Raw genomic sequence first — 17,116 nt, 5'->3', positions numbered from 1 at the left:
TATTTCCCTTTAAACCTTAAACAATATAAGACCAGAAAGACTTTTGAAAGTCATTGTTCACCTAGGTTGTGTTTTGTTGTTTGTTTTTTTTTTCTTTCACCAAAGAATGATTGACAGCCACTCCCACAGTCTCTTACAAATTTGTTTGTAGAACTCAAAAGAGAATATAAATGCTAGGATGACCTAGCAATGGAGAAGATAAGGTTTTGGGGAACATAGAAAAACTAATTTCAGCTCTAGGCCTACTACACAGGAAAGGTCTTTATATCCTTCACTTTTGATTTTGTGCATGGGCCTTCTGGGAGAAGAAATAAGTCTTTTGTTTGAATGGAACATACAAATACAGATACTAGTAACTGTCAAGAATATATCAAACTGAAATAGTCACAATTCTGTGCTGCAAAAACTGTACTAGTTGTAACATATGAAATAGAATATTGGTTAAGAATGTCAGACAAAAGCCATGATTCTAAAGCAATGACATTATCTCATGTCTTCATATTATGCCAGTGCTAGAATGCTTGAAAGAGAAGTTGCTTTCTCATGGCCCCAAATAAACTGCAGTATACAATTCAGTTTGGGTATAAAATTTTTCAGTATTTTAGCTTACTATGAACTAAAACCCAACAAAAATAGTTAGTTCTTTTTTTTAAAAAAAAAAAATGACAGGTAAATTTGACATAATTTAAATTATGCAAATAGGTTACAGGTACTGATCTTTTTCAGGAAATTTTGAAGGTGGAAATGCAATACGAAACTGAATCTTTTTATTTCACAAGGCATCAAAACCATTTCTTAACTATAAGACTTTGGATATACTCTTTCTACCTGCATTATAAACCCATATAGTGGTAGCAAAAACTCACAAAGTTCAGTGTCCTATTTTTACATTATTTAAAACATTGCTTCTTCCGAAGAATGACTGGAAACTTATTTGGATACAACTCTATATCAGAACATAAGGAAATTATTCTGCTGTATAAATTAAAAGGGGTTTCTCTCATTGTACCTTTTCATATTATAAGCACTGTGAAAGAAAATGGTTAAAAATATAAGATTATGCCTTTAAATTTAAAGACTCACAATTTTCAAAATGCATGATTTTGAAAAATGAAAGGAAACGTTTCAATGCCATTGCTCATCCTACAACAGGCAGATTGAATGAAAAAAATAAATAAAAAGGCAACAATAAAAAATTGTGAGAGAGATCCTTCAGGCAGCATTACTTTTTCAAGCTCTGAGCTGCATCCTTGAAAAAACATTCTTAGTGTCTGTGTCTAGATGACAAAAAGAACACAATATACTAAATAAGGAAGTTTAATCAAAACATTCTTTCCTAATGGAGATAAGTCTACGACTGAGTCCAGAAACTTCGAACAAGCTTTTTTTTTTTTTTTTCCCCCAGCAACTCCTCCACATTTTTTTTTATATTATTTCATAACAGACCAAATCACAGAATTATTTCAGCTGGAAAAGCCCTTTCAGTGCATCTTTTCATTTTGAAATAAAAATATTTATTTTCTGAAGAGCAAGAATTTTAAGCACATACATTATAACCTTGAGTGCAGAGATAAAGACTGATGAGAAGGTAGATAAACTGGTTCATCAACAATGTTATTTCCATTCCCAGAAATATAGAATTGTCTTCCACAAAGGCAAAGATGACAATGAGACAGTAATGAGATGACATTTGCAGTATTGAGACAATACTGAAAAATGATTCACAGTTTTTGAGGGTGTAAATCAAACAAATTCTACATGCCTAATTAATCATTTCTCTCTACAGGCTTAGAACTTGCATGTGAGGAAGGTGAGATTCATCTTCTCTTAACTTTATGCAGTGTTTGGTCAGCGTTATAGTTTTGTGTGCACAATGCAAGCTTATCTGCATATGTTTTAAGAATGTGTCCAACTCCTACATGCATGACAGCCCAGGAAGAGTTCCTGTGAAGGAGCTCCCAGCAATATTCTTGGCATTTGGACCCTCATGTTACATCTAGACGACACTTCCAGTTGGAAAAAATGATACATGAAGGGAACCACTGCATATGGATTCTCTGGCATATAGATGACAGAAACTGATTAAATTCTACTTAAGCTGACAGGCTAATCAAAACTCTCCCCTATAACTTGATTAATATCAAAATAATACTGTAAAAGAAGACTAATTAGAATGTATATCTTAAAGAGTTACCAAAATACTAACTGTCAGCAATAGCTGTGACTTCCTCGTTCCGATACAACCAGCTGACCATGGGAGCAGGAGAACTAGTAACACGGCAAACGACTTCTGCATCTTCTCCCTGCCTGAACTCCTGTGGAGACACTATGTCTCGGAAGGTGAGTTTTTCTAAAAAGGAAGGAAACAGAACACAGTAAGTGTTGTCTAGTTCACTTAGCACGAAAACCGCACGTGACACCAAATCAGAAAAAGACAACTATTAGGCCTCCTCATTGTGATAACACAGAATTATGTCCATAATAAAGTTTTCCCAGATGAGACTCAAATGGTCCTGGACACATGACTTCTACTCTGTAGCAATAATCTCATAAATCTTTGGTTTATTTATATAAACTGAGCATGTTGTATAGATATACTTTTGTTTTCAATGTTCCAGGGCCCAGGTTTGAAATTCTAGGTTTTTTAGAGGTTTAATATTCAAGCTAATAATCTATTTTCTCTTCTCTGTTTTATTCCTCATAGTTTTTATTGTTAAATTAAAACCTCATGTTTTTATTCCATACAAAATTCCATTGAAACCAACAAAATTATTTGGAAAACACGTATTAAAAAGGTAGAACTCACAGTAGTCTCACTTACTGTGAAGAAAATCTTAAAATAAAATCTTAAAAGCCAGTGGGAAACGATATGGAAAAACTTAATGCTATTAAGTCATAACAATTTGCAGCAATTTTTTTTTTTTTTTTTTTTTTTTTTACGCAGTAAGAAGAGTTAGGCTTGATGAGCCTTTTAGTTTTTCCAACCCCAGAGAACTAAACTCCATACTTAATTTTGTTACCAGGTTGAATAAGTTCAGTTAGAATTTAGCATTAGAAGTCCAAGACGGCCTTAATCCATGATCTCATACAAGATCTTATGCAGGAACCAACTGACTGTCAAATAATTCTGGAAGAATTACTGCACACAGAAGAAACAAGCCGACCTGTGGTCTCTAGGATCGAAGACTTCCAATTACATTTCAGAGCATGCTCTGGAAAATGTAAGTCAGAGATGCAACTCCACCTCCACCTTTGTGTTGATATGAGTGCAGGCTCAAATAATCCACACAGTTCCCACAGCAGAGGGAGCACACTTTTTTTATCTACATCTCTCATGTATTTTTACAAAGTATTTGTATGAAATGTTTTAAGTATTTGATGACACTAAGTCAGAAAAAAAAAAAACATTCACAGACGTCAGTGAGTACTAAACCACACCCTAGTGTGCAGTGTATCCTGATTTTCCTTACAATACTTCACATACACAAATAATGAAAGTTTTATATGTTAGTTCCCACAAACCTTCACATTTCTTGTGTAGATCTTTGGGTTAATGTAACCTCAGAATTATTAAAATTACCAGATGCAAACACTTAAAAAGTTTTCAGCCTTGCTCAGCAGTGTGCTAATGGAGTGACTGGCAGTTTTAAGCATACAAATGAATTCCACAAAACTTAAAATCCTTTGAACTGCCAGCTTTCAGGCTATCATGTAATTGCTCTTAACTGTTATCGTCACTTTAATAGTTGTTTTATCAATAGGTATTTTTAAAAACTCGTATGTCTTTTGTTATCTGAGTTATCTGTACCTTTCAAAAGCAGTGTTTTATGATTCTACTCTATATTTTCTGTCTCATTGCAGTTCCTTAGCTCTCAGCCCACACACAAACAATTTTCATGAATATTAAAAAAAAGTATTCTGCAATGAAATTAGAGGATAACTCAGCTGAAAGTCTGCTGACATACATTGCTCCCTTTCACCAACACAGATCTTGCCTTATATTTTCACTATGTACTTATTTAATGCATTGCTTTCCAGTATTTTTGATTCATTTCGAGAATATAGTACACCGTAAAGTTATTTAACTTAATATAAATTTTTCTTGTATTTCCTCTTTCCATAGGGGCATACAGAATAGCATCTTGTGCAGGTGCACTAAGATACAACAGAAAAGTGATCTACAATATTACAAAGTGGCCATTTAATTCACCTAATATCGTAATAGCTACTAATTAAACTGCAGGAGATCTAATTATTTGAAAGATAACGTTCACAGCCTCAAGATATTTTGACAGGCTAAACTTTCTCAGTAACAGTGGCTTTTAAAACATAGTCTTTCATTTGTTACTTGATAACATTTTACTTACGATAAATTTCCAAAACCACAGTAGCTTCTTGAGTTTGTCCTTTAGCATCTGTTGCTTGACACCGATATATACCAGCATCTTCTATATCTGCATTATAGATGGTTAGACGTGATCGAACACCTTCTTTCTGAACAACCACTCTTTGACTAGAAACAATCTTCTCTCCTTGTGGATTGTACCAATCTATGGTGTCAGGCTCACCAATGGCTACAAGCAAAACCAAAAAACAAACCAACATTAGAAGTTCAGGCAGCCATTATGCAACACATATGCTTCTCCCATGCATAACGTCTATTCAACGTCTGAGAATTGCTAAATTATGAGAGCTGTGAGAAAATCTGTAGAAAGACAAACAAGGCAAAACTGTAGAGAGATATATGACTATTGAGGCAGGATAACTAGCACATCACAGATTCAAGACAGAAAAAGTAATCACAGAAAGGTTTAATGTCTTAAAGGAAAGAAATAGGCTGTTCAGCAGTAACTGGCTCAAGAGGTTAAGTTATCAGTCAGTTGAGCTGTCAGTGTAGTCAGGCCATGTGCCATTATCAATAGAAGATGGCAACTCAGCAGCATCAAGCATCCACATCAGGCAGTTTTAAATGCAAAGTCTTCTCCTCCTGAATGACATCTGCCTCACCAAAGAAGCCTCTTTGTGTATCCCATTAGAGGACACTAAGGCTTAGCCTAGTAGCTTATTAAACTCCTCAGTTTAGACAAGTGAAATTATTTTACCTAAAGAAACATTCTAAGAGATATAAACTACCTGCACTGATACAGACAACTCAAACTGAGTGATTCAGACTCTTAAATGAATAGCTTCTGGGCTGGAAATATGAAGTCAGAAAAGATCTACTAGTTAACACAAATCAATGTAAATATACAAAAATATGCTAATTAAAGTTAACATTATGAATCAAACAATTCCATTTCAAATTATATGGAAGGTTCAAAATCTAACAAAAGGTATATATTTACAAGTAAAATGAATGCATACCTGTGCATGTAAAGAACTTGGATTCACCCACACTGAGCTCAACTTTGCTAAGTGAAATTGTAACTTGAAGTAGAGCTGAAAAAATATAAAGTAGGTTGTGAATACATTTTGGTATTTATCAGTTTAAATTTTATACGTTCAAGTTTTGTATTTTCACATGCTATACTATATAACCTGTTGAACAAATCTGAAAAATTTCAGTTAAGCATTGTGTCTTTTGAACTGGAGTACACACAGAGTTGAAGAAAGCAATCAAAATAAAGAAAAGTTGTTACACAAAGGATAACAGCCTCATATTCTAAAACTCAGGAAAAAATTAAAATAAAAAAAGAAGCAACGATAGAAATTCACAAAATCATAAAAGCAAAAACTCAATGAGAATAAGGTGACTGGGAACACTCAGCACAGGCAGACCATGGGTAAATCATGCCTGACCAACCTCACTGCCTTCTAGGACAAAACAATGGTTGGCAAGCACCCTGACTTTACCAAGGCTTTTGACACTGTCTCCCACATTATTATCGTATTCAAGTGTCCTGGGTATAAATAGCAAGGTTTTGATAGAGGCGGATCAGGGGGTAACCTCTGTGGGATTGTCAGGGGTTGTGCTGCGACAGACACAGCTGGGTCTGCAATGGGCCCACTTCAGGACACAGCTATGACAGTCAAAGGAGTTTGTGGCACCTTTTAGAACAGCAAGACAGAGGAACAAGAAGGCCAGAGCAAGACGAGGCACTCCATGGCACGGTTGGTAACACTCCTGAAGGGACTGTGGCCCATGCCTAAGGCCATGCTAGAGCAAGTACACCCCCAAAAAAGACCACAGCTCATGGATAACCCACAACCAAAGTAGAAATCAGTCAAGCAGAAATAGCAATGTAAGGAAGAATGTGAAACAAGGAATGGCAGAAATAAATCACTATGTCCTCACCCCAAACTCCTGCATCACCCATCACCTCACTGAAGAGACTGAGCATAAACTGCATTAAAGGTGATAACAAGGGAAGTGGAGACTAGAAATAAAGAAGAGGGGTATCCAGAGTCTGGGAAAGGGTAATAAACATCTTTTCCTTAAGTGTTTAAGTATTCAGCTTCTTTGTTTCCCAATACTCAAATCAGTAATTAAATGTTTATGCTAATGATTGATAAATGAAGCTAAATTCCCCAGCTAGAGTCCAGTTTGCCCACAACAAGGATCTTCCAGTGATTTTCCTGTCTTTACCTTGACCTGTGAGTTTTCTCTCTCCCAGTTATCCTACTTTCATCCCTTTCTTGTTGGGAGTGACAGAAGAGTGGCTTTGTGGGTGCTTGGCCCAGCCCACCACATCAAGTTAAATTGTTACAGTCTGGATGAGTGGGCAGCTAGGCTGCTGAAAAACCTAGCTAGACAGTTAAGCTTAGAGAGGAGTGGCTAATGGGTCATACTCTACCTGGAGACCAGTAACAAGTGGGGTACTGTAGAGTTCTGTCCTGGGATTTGTCCTATTTGACAGCTTGCTAGGGGGAGCTGGGATGGTTCAATCCGCAGAAGAGCGAGCTGCAAGGGAACCTAACAGCCCCTCACCCATACCATGGGAAGTTCATCAGGAAGATGGAGATGGACACTTCACAATGTTGTATGGCAGATAAATTAAAGACAAATCAAAACAAGAGAGGCTGAGCACAATGAAAAACTTCTTCATGATGTAGACAGTCAGATGGTGGAGCAGACTGCCCAGAAAGAATTATGCAATCTTGGTTCTTTCAGTTTTACAAGAGCTCATCAGATAAATCCTTGAACAATCTGGTCTGTCTTTATAACTGATCCTGCTTTGAACAGGAGGTTGGGCTAGAGACCTTCTTTGGTCTCTTCCACCTTGAAGTATCTTTTGGTCCTATGACTCTATGAATAACGTATTCAACACAGCCAGTACTACTGGTGAAAGGCTCATCTATGCAAAATAACCACGTACTCTAAGTAGCTGTAGTTCTTTAACATCCATCATCTTACAAAATTGGATAATAAATGTCCATGAATCAACAACAAGGATAAAGTCAGTCATGTTAATTCAAGCTCTAATCAAGACAGAAAAATAGACCAAAAAAAAAAAAAGTCTAAGTTTTACAAATAATAATTAATATGAAGTTTCATTCAGCATTATATACAGTAGAGAATTGAGGTGCATCTGAAGCATAAATAATACTGCTTTAAGAATCTGGGGTTTTCAGTCTGGAAATATAGTAATTATGGTTTATTCTGTGTATGTAGAAATATTTAAACTTTTTGAAAACTGTAACACAAACTACAGCACGCACCGAATGTCCCAACCTCACCAGAGTCCTTTTATATAACTGGTACAGAAGTACAACAGGACGGACGTCTCCAGAAGTGGGGAGCATTACGCTCCAAGCATAATTCTAAAATAGAATTCCATATATATGAATGTGACAATTGTTACAATTAAAAGTTTCGTGAAACAGATTTGCTATTAACTGATGTACTTTCATACAGTCAGTCTGGATAAGCAAGAATTAGAACAATATTTGTATTTTTTGTTCAATGGCCTTATTAAAAGGAAAGACTAAGAAAACTGAAGATTATTTCACTATCTGTCTGCCAAACTAAATTTAACAGAATTGGTAATTTTCTAAAAAAAAAAAACAAAAACAAAAACAAACAAACAAACAAAAAAAACCACACCTAAAAACACCTTCTGTACAGTAAGCATTTTTCATGAGATGTTCTGTAATTGTGGATACTTTTCATGATGACACCATAACAGTTGAGCTTACTTTTTAAAAAAGAAAAAAAAAATATTCATATTTTATACACTGAGCCCAGAAGAAAATGGGAAAAAAAAAAAAAAAAAAAAAAAAAACAAAAAAAAAAAAAAAAAAAAAAAAAAAAAAGCCCCCAAGAAGACATCTTACTTCAGGCAAAGCTATTAAATATATGTGTGGATTCCGTTTGCCAACATCAAAACTTGTCAGTTCATAAACACCATCAGGAAGTGGACTGTAAAACTGCTGAATCTAGTACCAGAGCAGGTACTAGTCCCATTCTCATTGCAATAGCAAGGAACACTGAGCAGGCTCCTTTAGGACACGCATAGAAACGACACAGCAAGAGACTAATGTGCTCATTTTCATCTATGGTCTTTCATCCATGGCACCAGAGGCAAATAACAAGCTTAAGACTAGGAAAGAAAATTAGTTTCAGACAGTTTTATTTTTGTTGTAAAAAGCATCAAGGAGTAGTAAATCATCCAGGAGGCTGCTCGAAGCCTCACTTCTTTATTTGTCTGTCAGGGCAAGCTGCACTTTAACCGCAGGGCATATAACCGTTGGTTAGTAACCAAGGTACTAATAAATACAGAGGTTGGGGAATTTCAAGAGATTAGAGTGCAGACATTTATTTCAAATCACAGGCTCACTTGTTAGGTTCTATGCCACCACTTGTCTGCTACTAAATTTTTTTATAGAGTTTGTAGCCTTGTAGTCACTTCTGAAATATATATGTTAGCATTTCCACAGTATTACTTCAAGGACAATTTCATTGCTTAGTTCAAATAACTGTAATAATTGATATTGAACTATGTAAATGCAACAGACTAAGCAATAAAAGGTAGAATGCAAGGAACTGCATGATGAGATTTGTAAAGCAAAGATGGGAAACATTTTTCCCCCACCAACGAAATAGATATTTGAGATTCTAACACAGTTTTGGCAAAGGGTCAAACTCCATCTAAAATTTGTAGTCTAAGTGCAATTAAAAACTCTGTGGAGACATACTAGCTGCATTTATGAAACCAAGAGGAAGTAATATTTTCTACATATGGTAGTTTAATATTTATAAAACAGAAAAACATAAGACCATCTGTCCCATGCTTCCAGCCTCATCGTTTTCCTATCTCTGTTTCGCATAAATAGAAGAATACTGCTTTGTGCATACTAGAATGAAAAATATTGCTCAAGTGATTAATCTAGCAAGCTGTGTTTATTAGGTAGCCAGAAAAATAGTGTAGTACTAAGCCAGGAAAGGTTCACTCATCAGTAACTGAAAGTAACATATTGCAAAGAGACAACACATCCAGAAAGCTTTATATTACTTCAAAAGTCATGTCAAGAAGAACTACATAGATTCACTAGGTTATTATGAGCTCTGATGAAGACGGCATGCAATGTACACAAAATTCAAGGTATTGTTGCACACTAACAACTAGTGGATTAATTTAAAAGGGAGTTGTTTGTACCTGACTGGTTTGAAGGTCTTTGAATAAATAGGTGAATGCTTATTTTATCCACTCAGTGAAGATGTTCCAGAAGTTCAAGTCAGTGGAGGCTGTGTCTCACTACGTTAAACTAAGCCCAGAAATTAATCATAGTTTATTGACAGATGTGACAAAATACTGCCTCTTCCCATATTTCCAAGGATATTACCTAACTACTTATTAAAAAAACCAAACAAACAACAACAACAAAAAAAGATCTAGAATATCTCTTCAAGTAGAATACTGTGGACTCTAACGCTACTGCTGTAGAGCTGTTCTGGGAATAAGTGATGTCAGTCAGCATTTCACTCAGTCTTCAGTACATGTGCAGTCGTATAGCAAAAAAAAAAAAAAAAAAAGGCACTATTAGCACTAGGTGATACAACCAATCCCTTCCCTTTAGATCACAGTCATTATGAAAGAATTATTATCAGCTGTACTCTACTAAGAGGATTCTGTTGAATTATTCCTTAATGGGTTTAAAAATCAATTAGGAAGATACGTAAGAATAGCACTAAGAGGTCCATTTGTTCTGTTAAATATGGAGACATTATTTTATTCATAAGACCTAGTATTTAGACTAATTGACTTCAGTCCCATTTGCAGTAGTATTCTTCACATTTCAGAACTCTGACCTAACCTGTGAACGATCCTTCACATATCAATAGCTCCGTCTACAGAGATGATTATCCAAATGCAACAGGAGTGAGATGTCCTCACTGAGAGCTTCAAAGAAGTTTAACAGTAAGTCACTCACATATGTACTTCTGTTGTCATTTAGCAATGTATTAAATCACACTGTGTATACTATGCAAATGTAAGTGTAAAACATATATATGAGATACTAAAAAGAAAAAGCAAACAACAGCTAAATAAAATCTGAAAAATACTACGTAAAGCTCTGCTTCAAATAGTAACTCCATCCAACAAATTCTTGATAATTCCATTTCTTAAAAAAAAAAGCAAACAAACAAACAAACAACCCACCTAAACACTTCAAAAATGTGAAAAGCTTCCTTTTGTTTGTAGTGAGATGTATGACATCAGGCAGATACTAAAAACCAAAACATACCATATTCTACCATAATTATACCTAATACATAATAATATAATAACATCATAATACCTATACATAATAAATTGGCATGCTTGGACTTTGTGTAGTAAGTAAACTTTCTTGGGTAATGTGGATTTGCTTTCAGTAGATCATTACACTAGTATTTACTATTTAGTATATTTTAAAAAATTGTCTTCATTGTTCTTGAGAATCAAGATATTAGTAATTTTTTAATTGGTATCAGATTCAACCCCAGAACAACCATTCACCCAGTCAATCTTTTTTTTTTCCCTTTATTATGCAGGCTTATGAGAATATTCTGTCTAAATCCACTAATTTCCAGATAAATGTGATTTGGCTTTGAATTAAAATTACACTAACACAATCCTGGCAGAAATGCATTCTCTCTTAAATTTCTAATATTTTCTAGTTTTAATATAGTTTGAAAAGTCGAAAAGGGTGCTTTGTTTTGGTTTTAGATACTATACATGCATTTAGATTCCTAAGCCAAAATGAGGAAACAGAAATTAATTGTACACTGAACTTGTTAAGTATCAGATAGTTAAAGGGCATTTTATTTTAGGGTAAATGCTTTTTTTTTTTAGTTTTGTTTGGTTTAGTTGATTGTGACTTTTTAAAAATCTCAATCAGTTAACTTATTTCAACCATTAATTCAGTAAAGTTAGAAATAAAGAAACATTATGCAAACCATAAAGTTAGAGTTCTATAAGAGAAAGTCTGATTGAAGCTGTTCCCATGAGCAAAAGATGGAATCACCAAATAGAAATAAAGTTCAGAGATATCTCAAGTCACCTAAAGTTGTTGGGGTTTGTTTTGCTTTGTTTTTTTCATATAGACAATGCAGACTCAACACTGTAGACCTTTGAAGGAGGAACAGCGTGCAATCAGATGTTACACAAAAGATGACCATTGATGTTAATCATGTCATTATTAAAACTATCATAATTAAACAGCAAAACCACAGGAAAATCCCAGGGGAAAAAAAAAAAAAATACACACATTGTCACATCTCTTTTTTATCTAAGCGATAAATATCTCTTTCTTATCTATGGGGAAGAAATCCTACCACCTGCATACCCACTGAAAAGGAGGTGATGGTCTTGTTGAGCTTTTAAAGCCTGTGTGACTTGTAGTGTTTAAAGACACTGAATACCTTTGTACTCCTTTGGAAATAAAAATCATGCCAAAGAATATATTTTTTTTTTTCTGTGTGTGAACCTAGAGTGAACATTTAATGCAAATAACCTATTCAAATGAAACTCAAGATTTTATATTTATATGTACTTTTACTTTTTTTTTTTTCTCAATTTCTTTTAGCAGTTTTAATAAACTACGTAAAATTTTCTATTTTCTATATCCTGTATACACTATAACATTGCATAGGGTTTTTTTTTTTTTTTTTTGGTTGGTTGGTTGGTTGGTTGGTTTTTCTCTTATGAATAAAGATATATTAATCAGGATAGCCTATCTTCTATTCAATCCTTGAATGCCTGCCTGCTATTTATTTGTAAAAATATGTAAGAGCCAAGCTGTGATCTGCAAAGCCACTGAACAAAAATTCAAACTCTATGAAGGCTGGTTATTCTTCAACTTAGTAGTGAGCAGGCTACTACTAAATCATAAACATCACTTCTCCAGGGTATGACAGTAGTGAGAGATGCTAGTTACATTTTTAATTACTTGACATCAAGTTTCACGGTTAATTAAGTGGTTCAGTATAACTGAACTGTCCATTTCATCACATTAGCCTTAATTTGGATTTGTCAGTAGGAAGCACAGTCCTGATATAAAGTTGTATGGCTTTATTTGAATCATTATGGAATCCTTGCTGTATTTTTCTTACAGAATACACAGTGCTTTATTTTTTAGGTAGACAAAACAGTCTTTGTATCATCATGAATTCATTTCCTACATCTGCTGGATTGTCATTTTGCCTGATGAGAAGAACTAGAAGTCACATGAAGTTCAAACTGCTTTCTGGGGCATAACAGATGTTAGAGGGGTGAAATGCATGATGCAAGAGAACCAGCATGATCCAGTTTTCTAAAACAAATACTGAAGCATAGTCAGAAAGTCCTCTGTTAAATATTCTTTTCTATGACATTTGCAGCAGAAACTAAACTAGATAAGGTATCACTATCTGAGCAGAGACAGTATCAAACTATAAAAGAGAACATTTCTTAAACAAAGTCTGCTTGTTACAACTTTATTTGCAAAACCTATCTCAAAGAGAAGTCAGGCACTACTGCCCCCTCGAATGCCAGCAAGCTGTGGTCCAGAAATAAACACATAAACACTGAGAGTTGTATTGAGATTTCCAGGTAGGTTGATAGTGGTAGCTCAGTTTTCTCAAAACTTAAGAGATGGGATAAAGTTGTAAATATTGAAATAGAGTTTTACAAGCCAAAACTTCAGCTATTTTAAAAAATATTTAATCAATATTTAATCCATATGCACATTTCCTAATCCTGGCTTAAAAGGTAATCACAGAAAAACAATATCAAGACATATCCAAATTTAAAAAAAAATCAAGATATCTAAATTTATTCACTTAAAGTCTGTTTTTGCAAGAAAGATCTGTAAGTGAAGAGCACGACATTTGAAGTACTTCAGCTATAAAATGCATTCGAATGTCAGGCATGACATGATAGAGATATTTAATGCTGTTTAAGTTATTCTAGTTAAATTCAGTAGAGCTTATCATGAATGGAAAGAACAGTGAAGTTTAAAATTCATGGCTTAACAGAATATTAAGCTACTTTAACAGTAGAGAAACATACTGGAGGTTCTCTATCATGTATTGATTACATACGCAAATAGTTATGTGGGGAAAAAAATATATATATAATAGGATATTATACTTACCAAAGCTTAATACCACCTTAACAAAAATCTCCTTAATCTGAAAATGTTTCTTTCTGTCAGCAATTAAACAGAAAAAAAAAAAAAAAAATATTTCAAGAGCTTATGGATTTTAAGAAACGTGCTTCCTAAGCCAAAAACTATGTAGTCAGTGAATTCTTAATTTCACAAGTTTTCCCACATCCAGCATAGAATCATCTAAAAACCAAAAATACCTGAGTAAAGATATTCCTGAAAAAAATAAAACCTTAATCTTCAAAGTAACAGTTTTTCAGTAACAGCAACCTAAGATGAGAGGTGTAAAATAAGTGGGAGGCCAGGCAAGTGCTTGGCAGGCAGGGCTATATTTTTTAATACTAAATCTCTTTTCCCAAGCAACAAGTGATGGGACAAGACAAAACTGCCTCCAGCTGTGACAGGGAAGATTCAGACTCAATATTAGGAAAACATTCTTCACTGAAAGGGTTGTCAAGCATTGGAACAGGCTGCCCAGGGAAGAACTGGAGTCACCATCCCTGGACATATTTAAAAGATGTGCAGATGTGTTGCTCGGTGACATGGTTTGGTGGTGGACTTGTCTGTGCTGAGTTAATGGTTAGACTCAATGATCTTAAATGTCTTTTTCCAACCTAAATGATTTAATGATTATGGAGTGGTTTTTTATCTAATCTGAAATGGACTAAATAACATCTGCAAAACTGAAGACCTTGTGACACAAACTCGTTACCTTTAAAATGTATCTTAATATAAAACCTCCTCTCACCTGCTGTTATGCAGCATTGGTACAGACCTTCACAAGAATTTCATTAACTACACCACAGGGATAGCATAGCTGTATCACAGGTGTGCTGCAGCTTGAAGATACCTCTCACCTGTGGTGAGAAGCTGAGAGATCTAGGGCTGATTAGCCTTGAGGAGACAAGGCTCAGGGTGGGAATCTCATCCATGGGTATAAATACCTGACAGGAGGAGTGAGGAAAAAGGAGTTAGGCTCTTCTCAGTGTCAGGACAAGATAGCTGAGCCCAGAGCGTTGTCATGAACAGACTTAAATCCAGTTGGTGACTGGTCACTAGTAGAGGTTTTTGGGCCAGTCTTGTTTAATATCTTTATCAGTGATCTGGAAGAGGGGACTGAGTGCACCTTCAGTAAGTTTGCAGATGAAATACAATTGAGTAGGAGGGTCAGAAGGCTCTGCAGAGGGATCTGGTGAGGTTGGGTCAAAGGGCTGAGGTCAGTTGTATGAGGTTTAACAAGGCCAAGTGCCAGGTCCTGCACTTGGGTTACAACCACCCCAGGCAACGCCCCAGGTTTGGGGAGGAGCATCTGGAAAGCTGCCTGGCAGAAAAGGACCTGGGGGTGCTAGTGGAGAGCTGGCTGAATGTGAGTTGGCAGCAAGGATCATGTTCAGAATGAGAAAGACACTGAGATGCCAGTGCAGGTCCAGAGAAGGGCAGTGAAGCTGGTGAAGGGTCATACGTCTTATGAGGAGCAGCTGAAGGAACTGGGGTTGTTTAGCCTGGAGAAGGCTGAGGGGAGACCTCAGCCTCCTGAAAGGAGGTTGTTGTGAGGTAGGTGCTGGTCTCTTTTCCCAAGTTACCAGTGATAGGATGAGAGGAAATGGGCTGAAGTTGTGCCAGGGGAGGTTTAGGTTGTGTATTAGGTTAGACTGCAGATATGGAAGCATTTCTTTCCTGCAACAGTGGTGAGGCATTTGAACCGTCTGACTAGGGAGGTGGTGGAGTCACCGTCCATGGAGGTATTCAAAAAACATGCAGACTTTGGGATATGGTTTAGTGGTCATGGTAGCATTGGATTGATGGTTCGATTTGATGATCTTAGAGGTCTTACCCAACATTAATTATTCTATGATTCTAGGATTCTGATTTTGGCAGACTCTGCATGATCATTTCAAAATTCTATTCCAAGACCTTGACATTTCAAGATACCAGTTAAACAAGTGACAGAAAACACTGTGAAGAATGTATTCTTCCATGTCCCAGTGTAGGAGCCAAGAGTTTGTCTATTCTTAAACCATAAACAAAGTAATCCTTAAAAAACATCTGCTTCAAGTACATTATATAGAGGACTCCTATAATGTTTGTTTCTTATATGAAGTATGTATTAAGAGATTTCTCTACAAATAAAAAATAGTTGCTAAAAGACAGTACTCTAATAAAAAGAGGTCAAGAAATCATATCTTATGAATATGGAATCATTGTATCTCGACTGATTTAAAAACGAGATCTTTATAATGAAAAGTTCAAATCAATCCCTTCCTCTCAATTCTCACCAGAAAAATGCTGAAGTTAGCCTTTGAATTCAAAAGTTATTACGTGAGATTAACAAATTGATTGCCAGATACAGCAACCAATTGCAATTGCATACAATTTGTCTTTTGTCAACTCCTGCTAAAAATATTGTAATCTCTACAAGGTGTACCATTAGGCAGGAAATAAGTTAAACCAGAAAAAGATGTAAACTAAACAAGAGAAAGAGCAGTATTTAATTAATTACATCTTCAATAAAACACACTGACTAATCAATGTCCTTAGCTGAACTGAGAGTATTTAGCCCTGATTCCAAGAACCTCTAAACAATCAACTGCACTGGGTTTTCTCACCCATTTATCTTTTTTTTCCTTGTGAAAGAAAACACATCCAAAAATGGCCTGTTTCAGAGAAAGGGTTAATCTAGTAAAAACATTTAGTGCTTCAAAAATCAGTTACAGTCTCTGTCAGGAGGTGGGTTTTTTTGTCTTTTTTTTTTTTTGTTTTTTTTGTTTTTTTTTTGGTGGGTTTTTTTTGTTTGTTTGTTTGTTTTTAATATCATAGAGTGCTTTGAGTTGGAAGTGACCTCAAAAGGTCCAACTGCCCTGCAGTAAGCAGAGACATCCTGAACTAGATCAGGTTGCTCAGAACCCAATCAAGCCTGACCTTGAATGTCTCCAGGGATGGGGCCTCCACCACCTCTCTGGGCAGCCTGGGCCAGTGTCTCACCACCCTCATAGTTAAGAACTTCTTCCTAATGTCTAATCTAAATCTACCTTACTAAAGTTTAAAACCATTGTCCCTCGTCCTGTTGCTACATGCCCTTGTAACCAGCCCTTCCCCAGCTTTTCTGTAGGCCCCTTCAGGTACTGGAAGTCCTCCATAAAGTCTCCCTGGAGCCTTCTCCAGCCTGAATAACCCCTGCTCTCCCAACCTGTCCTCATAGGAGAGGTGCTCCAGCCCTCTGATCATTTTTGTGACTCTCCTCTAGACACACTCCAACAGGTCCATGTCCTTCCTGTGCTGGGGGCTCCAGAGCTGGACACAGGACTCCAGGTGAGGTCTCACCAGGGCAGAGGAGAGCGGCAGGATCACCTCTCTCCATGGCCTCCTGGGCTGCGGGCCTCCACTGCTGCGTCATGTCCAGCTTTTCATCCCCCAGTATCCCTAAGTCCTTTCCTGCAGCTCAGCTTTCTATTGTATCATCCCCCAGCCCGCATCAGTAACAGGATTGCCCGATTGCCCTTACACAGGTGCAGGATACAATATAAAATATGTATAAATATAATATATA

The 17,116-nt window shown here is 36.0% G+C and overlaps 1 protein-coding gene across 1 annotated transcript in view; it reads right to left on the bottom strand.

Annotated features, from left to right (window-relative positions):
• LOC103781181 (neural cell adhesion molecule 2-like) overlaps positions 1-10,732 on the bottom strand; it is a gene marked incomplete at its 3' end in the record, with an annotated part of 34,883 nt that extends 24,151 nt beyond the window's left edge. Inside the window, exons 1-5 of the mRNA XM_008948884.1 lie at positions 10,697-10,732; positions 6,587-6,605; positions 5,365-5,439; positions 4,368-4,574; positions 2,207-2,350 (exon numbers count right to left, since the gene is read on the bottom strand). Of these exons, the coding sequence (XP_008947132.1) occupies positions 2,207-2,350; positions 4,368-4,574; positions 5,365-5,439; positions 6,587-6,605; positions 10,697-10,732 (481 nt within the window). The remainder of the gene's footprint in view (positions 1-2,206; positions 2,351-4,367; positions 4,575-5,364; positions 5,440-6,586; positions 6,606-10,696) is intronic.
• Positions 10,733-17,116: the final 6,384 nt, after the last annotated feature.

Source organism: Merops nubicus, unplaced genomic scaffold, assembly GCF_000691845.1.
Source record: "Merops nubicus isolate BGI_N331 unplaced genomic scaffold, ASM69184v1 scaffold431, whole genome shotgun sequence".
Lineage (NCBI taxonomy): Eukaryota > Metazoa > Chordata > Aves > Coraciiformes > Meropidae > Merops > Merops nubicus.
This window is presented reverse-complemented; position numbering and strand designations above follow the sequence as displayed.